At 37.0% G+C, this 16,332-nt stretch overlaps 1 protein-coding gene across 1 annotated transcript in view; it reads left to right on the forward strand.

Moving 5' to 3' along the window:
• Positions 1 to 16,332, forward strand: part of RPGR (retinitis pigmentosa GTPase regulator) — a 42,966-nt gene that overhangs the window by 2,841 nt on the left and 23,793 nt on the right. The window contains 5 exon segments of the mRNA XM_075721307.1: positions 521 to 646; positions 7,183 to 7,275; positions 9,654 to 9,716; positions 11,306 to 11,464; positions 12,964 to 13,113. Coding sequence (XP_075577422.1) covers positions 521 to 646; positions 7,183 to 7,275; positions 9,654 to 9,716; positions 11,306 to 11,464; positions 12,964 to 13,113 — 591 coding nt within the window.

The following is a 16,332-nucleotide window of genomic DNA, read 5'->3' on the forward strand; positions in this document are numbered from 1 at the left end:
GCAGAGTCGTTCCTCTCACATATTCACTCCCCTCTCCTGGCTGCTGTTGTGCAGCAGTTTTTTTCCCCTTAAATATGTTATCACAGAGGTGCTACCGCCATCGCTGATGGGCTCAGCTTTGGCCAGCGGCAGGTCCGTCTTGGAGCTGGCTGGCATTGGCTCTATCGGACATCGGGGAAGCTTCTAGCAGCTTCTCACAGAAGCCACCCCTGTAGCCCCACTGCTACCAAAACCTTGCTGCACAAACCCAATACAGTATCCTCAGAACACAATATACCAGTGACAATACGTATTCTGTTGGGAAGTTTATGGAGACTAAGAAGAATCAGAAGGACTAAAATGTGAACATGAAAATGAAGTAGTCTTGGTGAAACAGAAGAAAATGGTTCAGCCATTTTTTAAAAAAAGGAAAAGATGGGAAACTAAAATGTGTGATTGAATTAGTGGGACATTACTATTTCAAAATGTATGAGGCGAAATTTGTTTTCACTAAAATTGACATTGTGTTTTTGTGGTTTAGAGTCAGGTGCTGTTTTCACATTCGGAAAAAGCAAATTTGCAGAAGATATTCCTAGCAAGTTCTGGTTCAAAAATGACAAGCCTGTACATATATCATGTGGAGATGAACATACCGCTATTGTTACAGGTCAGTATTGGAAATGGAGTATATGATAAAAGGTTATATATTTGGACAGCTTGGAAAGTTATGATTCATATTTGAATCCTGCGGTAATATATCAAATGGGGTTGTGGAGAGGAGAGGGTGCTGTTCTGTGGTGGCTATTGGATGCCTTTGAAGTTAGTGTGAGGTCCCTGAAGGCTTTCACAACACATGCGCAAGAACTGTCATGAGTGAATCATTAATAACTGAATGTAGCACACTGGATTTAAAGTAAGCATGACTTTGTTCAGCTTGAATGTTTCCGGTGAATCTGACAGTATTTAGTAGACAATCTCAAATATAGAGGTTTCTATCATGGAAGTAAACGGTATCTGTTGAATGCAGTCAACTAGGAATCTACCTGCAAAAATAGATAAAATTGCATCTCTGAAATTTAGATTTGAATTACTGTTAGCTGTCAACTCAACCCTTGAAAAAGCAACACAAAAAACTTCAGAAAATCCTACTAAAATCAGAAATAAATTGCAAAAGCATTCAGAGCAGCTCAGATGCAATACAGTGAGCAGTATTTATGTTCTTTTTCATTTTGTTGAAATGGTGAAGGTAATACACATTGAAGACCTCGTTCAATTTGTTTTATGTGGAAGCGACTAATCTTGTTGATGAGCATGTGTGTTGATTGTATTGACAATCAACTGCTGATAGATAATAAGACTTCGTTGTTATGAAATTTATGTGCATATTTTCAGGACTTTCCTTTTAGTGGAATGCATTTATTCCTTATCAGTGCCCAATTGGTCAGTGCTCATTATGTAATTTCTTGAGGGTTTCTTGCTATGCCCCCAAGCAAAGTTGAAGATGCTGGATTTTTAGAATGAACAATTCTGGGCATGGTAAAAGAAGAGTATAGTTTTTGTGGACTGCAGAACATCTTGAAGTGAAATTATATGATTAATTTTTCCAGCCTAACTTCATAGAAGATGAGGTATCCATTAATAGTTTGTGTTTTGAACAAAGCTTGACACGTTTTCTTGGATTGAACCAGTTCTATTAAATTGCCTGTTGCATAAAATTAATCAGAATGTAACCTGGGGCACTGTGGAATTTTCCTTTTGAAATTTTTTTTCATATATTCTTTCATATACCCACACCTGGTTTGAAATAACACTAGTATAATTCTCAGTTTAGACAAGTCAATTTAAATTGCCTCCTTGAGTTCCCCCAGCATGTGCCTGTGCCAGCACTGTTACCCTAATCAGCAACAATCCCCTAATTCCCTTGTCACAGTAGTAGTGGCCACTTAGATAAAGCTTTTGAAGAAGTCACCTTGCATAGGTTTGCACGCAGTACCGTCTCTTCTATCTCCCCTTCTCTCTGTTATTTTAATATATACAGCATGTTTCAAAAATATCTCTGTAGCTGGCTTTTGCTGTTGTAGTGTGCAGGTATGCCACCAGGGAAACATCTAGGTAATCAGATCTTTATTTTCTCAAAGCTTTTGAGGAGGAGGAACTGTAGAAGCATAAGTACAATATTTCTTTGGTACCAAATTTTTTCTGGGACATTGTAAAGTAGAGGCAAAATTGAGGGTAAAATACCGATCAACAACGAGCAAAGGTAGAGAAACTGCAGGAGTTTTACAAAAAAGTGAAGAAGGGAAACGGAAAATCTTTGTCCCTCGTTTGTTCTTCACACCTGTGCATGCCTGCATGCACCGCACATTTCTGCTGTTAGATGGAGTTGGATGATACAGTGGAGTTACAGCCGTTGGTGAATGACATTGAGCTGCAGTAACACCTGGAATAAAAGCTCCAGAGGTCCATGCTGATAATGAGTTTACAGAGAAGGGTACAGACCTTGCAGGAAACCAGGACCTTCTTGAAATCCAGCTGAACCTGATCTGGAAGAGATGAAAGACAAGCATCACTGAGGAAGGAAAAGTATCTCAAGCAGGTGTGTGTTAATGCATGCTTCATTTAATTTTCAGTCTTTATTTACAGGTCACAAAATTCCGCCCCCCCCCCCCCCCCCCCTTTTTTTTTTTCCACCCTCTGGAAGAGGTAGTAGAACCTATGTATGTAGGGGACAGTGGGAATATAAGGTAGACTCAAATCTGATAGAAATATATCAGTTTTACACTAGCATGTCTCAATAATCATAAGTAAAACAATCACTGAAACTGATACAAAACATTCCTTAAAGCTGGTTTTGAGCAGGAGAGACAGCTACATCTAGCGCTGAATCTTGACTGAATGCAAAAGAAGAAAACGTACAGGAACTAATATTTAGCATACAAAATACTCAGAAATGTTCAAACACTTCTTTAATCCAGCATCAGTATTCCCATATGACTCTTATGAAGAAAAGTGTGAAGTAGATATAAAACACTCTGTTTTTTGGCTTTCTAGGTCAGGAGTTAAGAGTCCAAAATGTTATTTACATACTGTGGCTGTATGTTGGAATAGAAAAGACCAGTGATAGTTACTTGCTGACTTTGAGTTGGCTTGCTGAGCTAGTTGGAGAAACACTTCTTCCTCCAGTTTTGGAGTCTGGGATTGGAATTTGTGTTTCTTTCTTCATTTGCTCTCTACCTCTAGCACAATCTTCATTAAAATGTTCAAGCAGGATTTCTTCTAAGCAGTTGTCTTCTTTAGTTCTTTAATGCAGTCATGAGGAGTATATCTTCCAGCATCACTTGTAACATTCTTAATAATGTTTCTTGCCCCATTTCTATATTTTTTGACCCAAGAATACTGACAGTCCACTCCCTGCATCTGTTATAACTGAGACTTTGGAAAGCAATTTATTCATCCTGTTAGGAGCTGGTGTGAAATAAATGACATTACACATATTTTTAAGAATCTCCTCCTAATACCTTTCTATTAATTTTCTTTTCTACAAAACTCTTAAAGTTAACAGCTGTCTTATTGTTTATTTGCCTTGATTAGAGTATCCTAGGCAGCTTGCCCACATTTGATCAAAGAGACTGATCCTGTTCACAAGGGGGAAAATGGTGATGATGGAAGACACATTTTCTGAACTCAGCTCTGGAGAGAATTGAAGCCCCCAATGCAAGAGGGTAGAAGGAAAGAAAGAAGTTTTCAAGTGTAAAAGTAGGAGTGAAAAGAGGTGCATATGGAACAACAACAAGATAGTATGCTCATAATTTCAAGTTTTGTAAGGCATTAAACATTCAACAGTTTACACCAAAGAGACCTTCGAATCTCTCCAGGTCTTTGGACACCAGATTCCATCTATTCTTTCTGCCTACCAGCAGGCCATCAGAACATGGCCCAGTATCTTTTACATCAGCTGTAAGGGGATATGTGATATTGATATGTGTAGGAGTAGGCAACATACTGCGCTGTTCTTGTTTGTGTGATGCTAAATGTCCTAAGCATGACTGTTCTTATTGCTCAATAAAGCTTTTATTTCGAGAATATCGTGACTTGCCTAACAAAACTGATGTCATTCTCATTTTCATGAGATGTATTTGAATTGTATATGAATTTTAAATGAACTGTTAACATAGTTTATTCACAAAATCACACAAATAAATAAAAAAAAATCATGGTGCCTGGCATATGATGCTCTATCCAAAATATTACCTTTTAAGTTTTCTTCAGACATAGCTTCTCAATAGAATCTTGTAATGAATGCTCAAAGTCTGTACATTGTCTCCCCCTTTTTATTTCCCTCCCACACTAATACAATTTAGAAAGCAAAGTGGGAACTATGTAAAACATACCTTTAAACGTAGGTGATAGGAATACTTGTCTGCCTGCTGTTGTCATGAAGCATGTTGAGGATTTCAGCTGGTATTTCCAGGTGCTGAATGAATGCCTTTAGTAGCACTTCATGAAACAGGGGAGCACGTGATAGGTGGGGTTCCCAGGAATCACAGTTGTGATAGCAGCTACTCCTATGAGAAATGTACTCTTCCTGAAGTGTCTCACAAAATCCTCTGTTACTAAATGTGTAAGCATCTTACAGCTTCCCTAATAGCCCTGAGTTAATGTTGGTGAAACATCTGCTGGTGGTAAGCCAATGCATACGTACTCTGGAGAAGTACTCCAGTCTTGCATGAGGATGAAGGTGGAAACTGGTGTTCATCACCAAAACAGTCCTAGTAGTCCCTTTCTTTATATGCCGTTGTTCCCTTCTGCTGCCCAGAGTCATAATCTTACTCTGCCGGACCTGTCTTCTGCCAGCCATTCCAGATGGCAGATGGCCACAATCTCTGCATGTCAGCACCAAAGTGGAAGCAAAAAGACAAGAGCAATCTGAGTTTGCAAAGTTCTGAAATATTATCCTTGCCTATTTGTCTGCTGTTGAATTAGTTCTCACTTCAGTGCATCTGTGGTGATGACTGGAGTTATCTCAGTACACAATTATGAAAATATGGCCTTTTGCATACCAAATTTTGTCGTGTTTCCTGACCAGCTTAGATTTCATCATGTCTGTTCCAAAACCCAGTTTGCTGTACAGACCCAGAAGTGTTGCTTCATTACAGGCATTTGTTTAGGTTCCTCTGTAGTGCCTGTTAGCTTTCATTCACTGTCTGAATTATCTGCTTCCCATTTTCCTTATTTTCTGTTACACTGCTAAGTGTTGGAAGCCTGAAATTATACAAGGCTGTCATTCAGTTCTAAAAGAATGTAAAAGAATTCCTCTCATCTATTAAGCAACTTGACTTACAAAGTAGTGCCTGAGAATTTAAAGACTGGTATAGGAAACAGCAGATTATAGGATGAAAATCGTGACCTGTTGGAATTTTGAATGGATAAAGGGGAATGTGCTTAAATTGAATTACGGCAGCTTGGCATCACATTCCCATAGGAGTACTACTGTCTTACAAAGGCAGTTAAGGAGTTATAAACCATAGATACAAGGAAGCATATACCAATATAGGATGCCATTTGCTAATAAAAATTCTTTCTGTTAAGGTGCGTTTTGCTCTTGGTGACAGAAGGCTCTGCATGTGTTTTGACGTGATTGTATTATCTAAATTGGGATGGTGATATAAATGCTATTAGTAAAACACCATGGGTGTAGACTTGAGGTCAGACTTTCTTCGCTTCCAACTTTCTTGGAAAGATACAATATTGACACATAGCCCCATGTTCCAAAAATTATCAAATCTAACAATTTGATTGGGACTTTAGATACTAGTTATTGTTAGGTGTTGGTGGTTTGTTTGGTTTTTTTTTTAAACTATGTAGTTATATTTAAGAAAATAAATTGATATTTTTTTAATGGAGTAAGTATTTGTGTTATATTTTAAACATTTCAATATCATATTTCAAGTCTTTGTAAATCACATTCAGAACCTTTGCTGGGAACCTACACTACTGAAGTACAAACAGCCATAATATTTTGGCATTATTATGTGGAATTGCTGTTATGCGTTGCGATCATGTGATAATTGTTGATGGCTAGGGTGACAAAGTTTATTTACATGACAGCCTGGTGATGGAGTCTAACTCACAAAGCTCTGCAGATCTTCATCAAAAGTAAACAAACTCCTTTTAACAGTTGTAAAAGGTGGTTTTTTTGACAAATCAAGTTTCTATTATTTTGCAAAGATTTCTGTTGGAACAAGGGTTTTATCTTTGGGTGTGAACTTCACAGCTTTACAAACAGTAATAGTTTAAAAAATGAAATTAAATGAAAAGAATTCATTTTAAGGTATTGTCAGTAGTCAGTTTTAGCTGTCTAATTTGCATGCCTGATGACAAAAGTTTCATCTGTTCATACACCATCCTCTTAAAAAAAACCCTGGTTATTTGGAATTGCAGCAGTTCATTGTTTGTAATGGTCAAACCTGCAAGTTCAATGGCACATCATACCAGTTTCTGAAATACGATTCTTGCATTGCTTCTGTTGAAGATTTGTAATCTAATGCTTTCATTTAGGCTTACAAAACTCCCTGGCTGAATGGTGTTTTTATGCATTCCTTCTTTATATGCAGAGTAACAAATCAATACAATTTGTGAACACATTGGAAAATTTATCAGAAACTATATTGTGTAGAAGTGCAAATTTATAAATGATTTTGAGAGAAGACATGTAGCAGTAAAAGAAATAGCCCCCCCCAAAACAATAAAATAAGCTGAATATTACAAATTTGTGTTTGTATTAATTATATAGCTGCATTATTCATTTCTGTCTTCGGAGTAAAAGATGTGGGTGCTCAGTTAAATGTGCTGTTATAAATAGGCCTATAGATACTGTGGTTTCTGAACTGCAGGGTCTGTCCAAGAGTACAACATTTTATTTTCTGAAGAGCACTTTGTCTGTGCTGTAATTAAAGGAAAGGATGTTTGTTCTGCTTTTTGTCCCTTCTTCTGGCTGGGGATTTCTTACTTAATGCAATTACTACTTTTGTACTGAAAAGTCACAAGGACATTAATTATTGTTTACACTTAAGTATTGAATTGCCTAATCTTAAACCTTACATTAAAAGGAAGTAATAAATAGCATAGTGTGTGAATGCCTATCTTGTCTTGTATGAGGTATTCAAACACTTGTATGGATTCTGACTGTGCATTTTTTTTCAGGGAATGGTAAACTATACATGTTCGGCAGTAACAACTGGGGCCAATTAGGACTAGGATCAAAGAACACTGTCAGCAAACCAACATGTGTTAAAGGTTTGTTTAATTTTTCTTTTTTTGTGTTTTTGAAAGGACACCCTTGTGAAAAGGTACTTTATAAGATGCAGTTCCAAAATAACTGATTCTGCCTTCTTTACTCATCATGTGTAGCGTATTACTGCACAAGCTCATAAAGGTAGCTTTTTTTAAAAAGATCCCGGATTGATTTTCCATCAGTTCCAGACTCTGGGTCCTTTTGCGTCTGAAGATTACTTCAGATACATAGAATCCTGTCTTTTTTGAGGGCTCTCATTTTGTGTAATAGTTGCTTTTTCTGACAAACCACATCTTCATTGTGACTGCAAGGGCATTAATCAGATGCTTGGTCTCTGCAGTGTTGTCTGTGCGTTAGAAATAAGAGTTCCAACAGTATTGTGTAACCTTTCTATCACTTTTGTCTTAGCACCTTTATAAATGAAAAAATCTATCAGGAACTTTCTACAAGTACTGCTACATTTTTAGCAGGTGTAAGAAGTGCCCAAAGGGTCATAAATGTTAATATATTTGTATGAAGCAGTAAAATAAATGCCCATATTCTTTCATGTGTTATAAAATATATTTTCATTGCACTGTTATCTTGATCTTTCCTAGCCAGTTTTATCTTGTCAAACTAAGTCAATACTTTTTCCCTATCCCCTTACTTATGTCAAGTCAGATCTATCCCATTAACACATTTCTTTTCACCATTAAATGTTTATTCTCATCCTTTCTGCCAGCAGATCAATTTGTTAGCTTATTGTTAAAAACAAATTATCCTGCTTGTTTAAACTCTTTTCTTCCTGATGCAGTTTATTCTACTGTCCTTTATCTGCTCCTCTCTCTATTTCACTTCAGAGGGAGAATGCAGCTACTCTCAGGTTCACATCTTCTGTCAGCCATGTGAGAGATTGATTCTTACCTTGGCTTAAATGGATTGGGTGTCAAGTTTTGTTTTTACTGTCAAATTGCAATGGAGAATAAAAGACGAAGAGAAGATGACAGCAATTCAAACCAGACCTGGCATCCATTGAAAAAAGTCACAAGGGGGGTATCTTTCTTCTCTTGTCAGTAGGCAGCAGGAGAGAGTCCTGGAGCTTTTCTCACTAGCTTTCAGTCATCACTTGGCTTTGGGAATAGGGTTGCAAGGACACATTTCAGTTTCTGCTTGGGGCCCAATGGTTGTAACTGCATGTTTTCTGAAAAAATTATCTTCCAGAACCTGACTAGAGACTAATGAAATTGGTTATGAAACATTGCCAGCAACGTTGTAAATATAGCATAGCTCATCAAATACAATTGATTAGCCTAAGTGGGAAGAAGGTTAGGGAGCACAGGCTTCTGAAGAGCTGATTAAGATCATCTCTGAAGCTGGAGGCAGTTTTGGGATATAAAGCAGCAGGAAGAAGCCAACATTTGAAGTTTTATGGTTCCAGCCTGGTGGTAGTAGTAGGTGTTGCATAGGATAGGCAGGAACCTGAATTTGGACAATTTATGTTTGTGTCTGTGTGATAGACCAGAGACAGTTCATGCTTGGGTAGATAGATTTATTCAGTGGCTTGGTAGAAGGGACTTTAATCTGGATGTTATGGAGCTGATGAAAGTTGATTTGGAAGGACTGAAAAAGGGTTTGTTGGTGGTTGTTGGCTTTGTCATGGACTAGTGCAGTGCAAAAGCAATTAAAGAGATGTTATGTAAAAATAATGCTGTTTTAAGAGCATTGTATAGGGCACATGGACATGGCTGAGAGAAGATAAATTGTTGGCAACGGTCAGTAATTGGAGAGAGGATGGAAGTCAGTGAGATTTTTTTTCCTCTGTTTCTGAAATAGAGTGCACTTGCCATAGGAGAAAAGGCACCTGTGTATTCTCTAGTCCAGATGGGACTGTCCTTAGCAATTGAGTTTAGTGATCAATAAGAGCAAAATGCTAGCAAAAGGGTAGCTGTGCATAACAAAGGAAGATAGGGATGATAAGACAAAAAGAACGGTATGATTTTAAAGATTTAAGAAGCATAAAAGGGAGTTAAGAATAGTACTGTTAATGAAAACTGAAGACAGCTTTAAGCATGCATTTTGTCCTGCAACTTGATACGTTCTTTGAGGCATGTTGCATAAATGGTAAATTCTGGGGAATGTGGCATTGGCATGAAGTAGCCATCATCAAATTAACCTGAGTGTCAGCTATAAGTTTTTAAGGTCTGTATCTTCTTCTTGTCTTGGGGGAATCCTGATTTAATAAGTCATGAGCTAGGTTCAAATGGGCAACAAATCTTGTAATCATTCTGTTGGTAAAAATATGAAAAAAATCAGAGGTCCTTCTACATCATAGAACATTTTGTTGTTGACCCAGCTATCAGCTTGTTTGTAACTTTTCCCCCCCTTTGGCTTTAATTCATAGCTTTAAAACCAGAAAAAACAAAACTTGCTGTTTGTGGAAGAAACCACACTTTAGTTTACACAGGTATGTAACCTATATTATATACATATTAAAGATAGATTTATTCCTTTGCTTTCATGCAAAATTACATTAGGAACCCCAGGAGTGTTGAGGAAGGAAACATAAATGAAAAATGGTACTGTTAAAACTTGGGGTTTTGATACCCAGTTCTTTGAATGCTTGATTTATTCTGAGCCAATGCGTTTATAAAATAATGTTATACAGGAGTTCGGTAGCAATAGACAGATGAAAAAATTTCTTGCTGGCATTTGAGGTGTGGTTAACAATTATCAATATTTCATTTAAGCCCTCTAAAGGTATATTAGTATTTTGTATATATCTGTACTCAAATTTACCTTTGACAAGTAATTTATCTTTATTAGTGTGAAGTTATATACTTGAGCAAATATAGTAGAACTGAATGTTTTTAGGTCTTCAAACTTTGTTGCATTTTGTTTAGACAAGGTAGACTGCTATTTCAATGACAAGTTGCTTTATTAAGCTATAAATAAATAAACTGTAAATTTAAATGAAAAATAAAATTTTAGAGAGACAGTATACAGAGAATTGATGCAAATTCTTGTCATGCTTCTAAAATTTATGTAATGGAATAGCCATCTTTGTGGTTGCAATCCTTGAGCTTGCAGTAATGCTATAAAGAGGATCGTTTCATTATTAGGAGGTTTATATATGTGGAGACCCTGAGCACTGCAAATAAGACTATTAGAATAAACCAGAACATTTTAATAACAGTTAAGTATGCAAGACTGCACAGGGTAAATATTAGTCACTTTTAGTGTACATGCTGGCTAAATAATTTGTGGCCATTTACATAGCAAAGTCCATTTATAAATTGTATGTCAGTTGCTTATCACATTTGTGTCTGGATTTGTGTTATTAATGGGTCTTATCTTTTTTGTCATAGAGGAGCACTTTAGATGTGAAACATACTAAAATTAAAAATATAAATCTTAAAATTCTCTTAAGTTGAAGATATCAATCACCAGCTTTAACTTCAATTTTAAGATTCGGAAACAAAATAAAGACTAGTTAATTAAATCAAAAGTGATTTAAATATTAAAATGAGTAAAATACTTCTAATAAAAACCTAAGCAAAAATATATTTCATTCACAGTACTCAAAACTATCAAGTTATGCATCTCTCTAATTTATGTACTAATACGACTTCAGTTTTCTTGCCTGTGACACCGTTCACCATTTTCCTCCTGCTTTATCTTAAAATACACATTATTTGGGGAAGGAGCTGCTTCTGGCTGCCAGAGCTACTAGTAGTAATTTTCTCAGAACTCTTGCAGAACTTCAAATTTTATTTACTTTTTAGATCAGTCTCCAGAGTGGTGGGAAACGCAGTCAGTCCAAGTACATGTAAGGCGTTTAGAAAGTTCTGATCCAAGCATGGGCAGGAAAGCCTCCTTGCTAGCTACAACAGAAACTGCTAATGTCAACTTGAGGATATTTCAGGGCAGCAGACCCCAACTTTTCTGTAATGTTTTTCCATCAAAAATTAAATGGCTTGCTCCAATTTCCCTGACGTTTTACCACTGATGAGAATGTCTTCACCCTGTGTATTACATGTGCTTTTCTGTATGCAGAAAAAGGAAATGTGTATGCTGCTGGAGGTAACAGTGAAGGTCAACTGGGATTAGGTGACACAGAGGAAAGGACCACATTTCATTTAATTAGTTTTTTTACCAACCAGCACAAGATCAAACAGCTAGCAGCTGGATCCTACACCTCAGCAGCAGTAACTGGTAAGAGCAACTGCTAATAAAATCTATTTATGTGTGTCCAGCCTGGTGTTCCAGAGAAACATTTATTCCAGCATTCTGTCTGCATATGTGGGTGTATTTTCTATGCCTCCCTGTCTTCTTTCCCTGGTAACCATAGGCATTTTTTGATAGCAAATTGCCTATTTCAACACAATCTGTAAGGGGTGGCAGTCTCATTAACTTCCTACAATTTTTGTGAAAGTAGACCTTTTCCATGAGCGATGGCCTGCAACGGGAGCTCAACATGTACTAGTTTAGTGGGAATCCTTACAAAGGAGACACAGTATGCATGCCCTCAAAATGGGAAAAATCTTCAGTTCATTTCCAGGGAAGCCAGCTACAAAACATGAATCTTATGAAAACTAAGTTTCTCTAATTCCACTTCCTACTGCAACTATTTTGGTCTACTGGTAGAGGCTACACAGCTGTGCCGTTACTAATTCTGAGAGAAGCCTAATCTATGACCTGCTTCTCTGATGGCAAAATTATACAATTGTGACATGTTGAAGTCCACACAGTTGTATTACTTTCAGCCATTGGATGGGTGGTCCTTTATTACCCTATAATGTAATTTCTGAAGTTTTGCTATAAAGCATATGTTTCTGTACATGTTTAGGATAAGTTATTGAGGCTGTCTTTTCAGAATGTGACAGAGAGCATAAGAGTGTATGAGAGAGATGCTAGCCTGCTCATTTGGTTTGTATTTTTTTGTGACAATTGCTAACATTCTCCTGAGATTTGTAAGTCGACTTTGAATGATATTAGTTCCCAACAGCGTCTCAGTAGCATTGTAGATGGTACAGTTTTTTATTCACAACTTATTTCCCACCAATAAGAAATATGCAGAGAGAAGACCTCATCTCTTCTAGAAAAATCTAGAGATTTTTCATTTTTTTCGCTTTTTTTTTTGGTTTTTACTGTTGCCATTGGCCTTTGTGTCAACAGAGGCTGGTCTTAATAAACCTGAAACAGCTATTGTAATAGTTTAAGGAAAACAAGATGAAGATAATCACCTGTGAAAAGAACTGAAAGATAAGGCAAGAATAAGTGGGATGTGTACCAAAGTCAGAACAAAGCATAAGTTTGGAAGAATGAGAAAGTGGTGACTTGCTACTAGAAATGAGAAGATGCCTTAAATTCACTGTAATATTTTCATGCTGACCTCTAGCAACTGAATTGTCTTATACACTCAATCTTCCTCTTTTTGAAGGAATGTTTTTACATAGTACTTTCCCTGTTGCTGTTTATGGTCTAACATCAGTTCATGACTAAGTGTTCTGTGTCACTTTTGAAAAGCTTAGGGGATAACCCTCTTACTTCAGACTGTTTTGTTGCATTGTGCTAAATCCCATTTTATGTCCTTGAGATCATGACATTTAGTAGTATCGTACACAGAGTTCATGGAATGCTCTTAAATGGGTAGATTAACTTTTCATTAGTTTTGGTTTTAAATCTGCTAACTGTCTGTGTCTTCATTTTAGAGGATGGGCAGCTTTTTGTGTGGGGTGACAATTCAGAAGGTCAGATTGGCTTGGCTGATGAAGCCTATGTCAGTCTCCCTTGTCAAGTGGATGTTGGAAAACCTGTTTCCTCTGTATCCTGTGGGTATTATCACTCTGCCTTGATAACAGGTAAGAGAATGGGAATAGCGGTTAGTGGAGACAAGTCAGTGGTTCTCAAATTGTTGTCTTGGTAAAGGTAGCTAATGAGGCATTCATTACTCTTGAAACTAGATATGCCATGGTTATTAAAAACTGCCATGTGGCAGATAGTCATCTATGTAGTTTTGTATCACACTGGGAGATTTTACCAGAGACAGGTTCTCTAAGATGTGGTCCTAATTGATTTATTTGGGAAACCTGTATGTAATCTATTATATAATCGTGTAGTATTGTTGAATTAACAATACTGTGAGAAAAAACTGCAGTTAATTTTCTGCATTTGCACATTGTTGTGCAAAAGTATATTAGAAAGAATGACTATCTTGCCACACTTTATTTTCATGAAGGTTATGACAAATGTTGTGGGTTAATATTATGGTTTCAGTAATCCAACTTTTCTTGAGGTTATTCATTTTTTTGTGATGATCAAATAATCATCTTCTCTAGAAATATAAATATTGAATAGATTTACTATGTTTGAGGAAAAATTAATCTCATTTACTAGCAGTGCAAGATTGTTGTTGAAGTTTGGTGTTACATCTTAAAATTTAAGTTTTGAAGTCAGTTAAACAGGCAGTATACAATATGAGGAGAAGCATACACAACAGTACGTCGGTGTCTGATCTCCAAACTGACCCACCTCTCTGTTGCTTTCCACCTCTCTCTTCCCACCTCTCTGCTGATTTCCAAAGTGTCCTGGTTTCAGCTAGGATAGAGTTAATATTCTTCCTAGTAGCTGGTACAGTCTATGTTTTGGATTTAGTAGGAGAAGAATGTTGTTAACATGCTGATGTTTTTAGTTGTTGCTAAGTACTGCTTATGCTAGTCAAGGACTGTTCAGCTTCCCATGCTCTGCCAGGTGCACAAGAAACTGGGAGGGGGCACAGCCAGGACAGCTGACCCAAACTGGCCAAAGGGCTATTGCATACCATATGACGTCATGCTCAGTATAGAAACTGGGGGGAGTTGGCCAAGGGGCAATGATCGCTGCTCAGGGACTGGCTGGGCATCGGTTGGTGGGTGGTGAGTGGTGGCATCACTTGTTTTTCCTGTGTTTTGTTCCTCTTCTTGTTGTTTTCCTTTTCACCATATTATTATTATAATTCTAATTATATTTCAGTTATTAAACTGTTCTTAACCCGTGAGTTTTCTTACTTCTGCTCTTCCGATTCTCTCCCCCATCCCACAACTGAGGGAGGGTGGGTGAGCAGCTGCGTGGGACTTCGTTGCTGGCTGGGGTTAAACCACAACACAAAGTGATGATACCACTCATTTTTTAATAATGCCAACATGGCATTATCATTTATCCGTCAGTACTGATGGTATTATGTATGAGCAGCCATGAATTCCTCTCAGCCATATAGATTCACTTTATTAAGCTTTACAGTTTAGTCCCCTCAGAGTAATTAAAGATTTCAAAGGATCAATAGTTTTGATTGTCAAGCTTTTAATGGGTACCCAGGAACTATTCCATCAGCTACTTTTCTCAGGTTACTTGATAAATGCTACTTTTCCACATATAATATCTATATAGCTCTCTGAGAATATGCTATTAACAGATTGAGAGCTTCCTATGGTGAACAAATACTAATTAGGTGTTACGCTGGTAGTATGCAACTTTTATTATAGATGTTTTATTACAGTAAACAAATGAAGTGCCTTTGACTGATCAGGAGCTCAGCACCTGTTAGGAAATCTACAGCTTCCTGAACTCGAAATAAATGAAAAAAAAAAAAAAAAAAAAGACCCTTACTTAAAGGATATAGTAAGAAGGTGTGTATTCCTGTCTTAGAGCCAAGAGCTGAAGCTCTGACAAGAATGCAGTGGGATGTGACAAAAGCTCTCATTAGAAGAAGCGTTGAGGACAAACATCTAACAGCAAGGAGAGAACAGTGTGTGCCAGGTGCTCTAAGGAAGTGGAAACTTTTAATGGAGGGGGATGAGAAAAAAGGGTTAGTGTAGCAGCTGGGTAAGAGAAATGTAGCCTCTTAAGATATTAATAAGAAGATGAACTGGTTAGCAGCTGTGAAAATGGGGAATTGTTGAACCCGTTACTGTTTAAACAGGCCTGGGTATGAGATGGAAAATCTTAATTTTCAGCCATAGTATCTGCAAATCCTGCACAAATTGGGCTTCAACGTATCTCGCTGAATTGACTGACACATGGATGACCTCTTTTGTGGTGAAAGCAGAAATATTTTTTTATTATTTTCCTCTGGGCCCTTGCTGACAGTTTTATTTGACTGATACTTTATCTACCATAGAAATTTAGTGTTGGACATCCAGGTACTTTTACTGAATTGATCTTCTGTTGCACTAGCGTCAATGTGTATCTAGACAGTGTTTAAAAACAAAGCTTACGCATTTAATCTAAGTGTACCATAGTCACACATTATTTTAGCTATGAAGTTAGCCATTAAATTATGAATTTGGAAGTTCTGCAAGCTGAGTCTGTTTGAGTACAAATGTAGTCACCTTATTTTTCTTACAGCCTATGAAGAAAGTCAAGGCACTACACCGTTAACAGATTTTGCTTAAAAAAAGGGGATTCTTTTAGTATTACCAGGATTCTTTTTTCACTTATGGAAAACACTTGCCTGTAGAACTTGCTAGACTGGCTCAGAACAGTGGTTCACATCTTCAGTATTCTGCCTCTGAGGGGTGGTAGAACATAGCAAACTAGGTAATTATGGAGTATTTCGAATATTCATATTGCAGGGATAGGGTTTTTTTTCCCCCAAATTGCCAGTTAGTTCTTGACTTACGCCTTGAAGTATGTTTAAAGGTTTGTCTAGCACAGGGAGTTTTCCATGCATTTTTATTGTGTGGCTTTATCTTGTATACTGGAATTTAGAGGTATTAGTGTTATTTTTAAACAAACTTTTGGAGGAAATATCTGGAAAAGAAAGTGAGTCTGTATTTCCAGAAATTAAATTTGAACTATTCAGGTGAGTGTATCATCTGTCGTAATTCCCTCAATAAAGTATACCAGAGGAACTTTTTTAGATTGTGGTTGCTGTTACTATGGAAGAAATGGGAGAAACAGTGTTGAAAGAAAGCTTTCAACACCTGTAACTTATCAGTTATTAGAGTACTGTAGAATTACTACATTTTGACTTTTTTAACACGACTTGTACATAAAAAAGCATCAAATAATATACTATCTTTAATAATAAAACATAGTTGCAG

The sequence above is a fragment of the Pelecanus crispus genome, chromosome 1, assembly GCF_030463565.1.
Source record: "Pelecanus crispus isolate bPelCri1 chromosome 1, bPelCri1.pri, whole genome shotgun sequence".
NCBI lineage: Eukaryota > Metazoa > Chordata > Aves > Pelecaniformes > Pelecanidae > Pelecanus > Pelecanus crispus.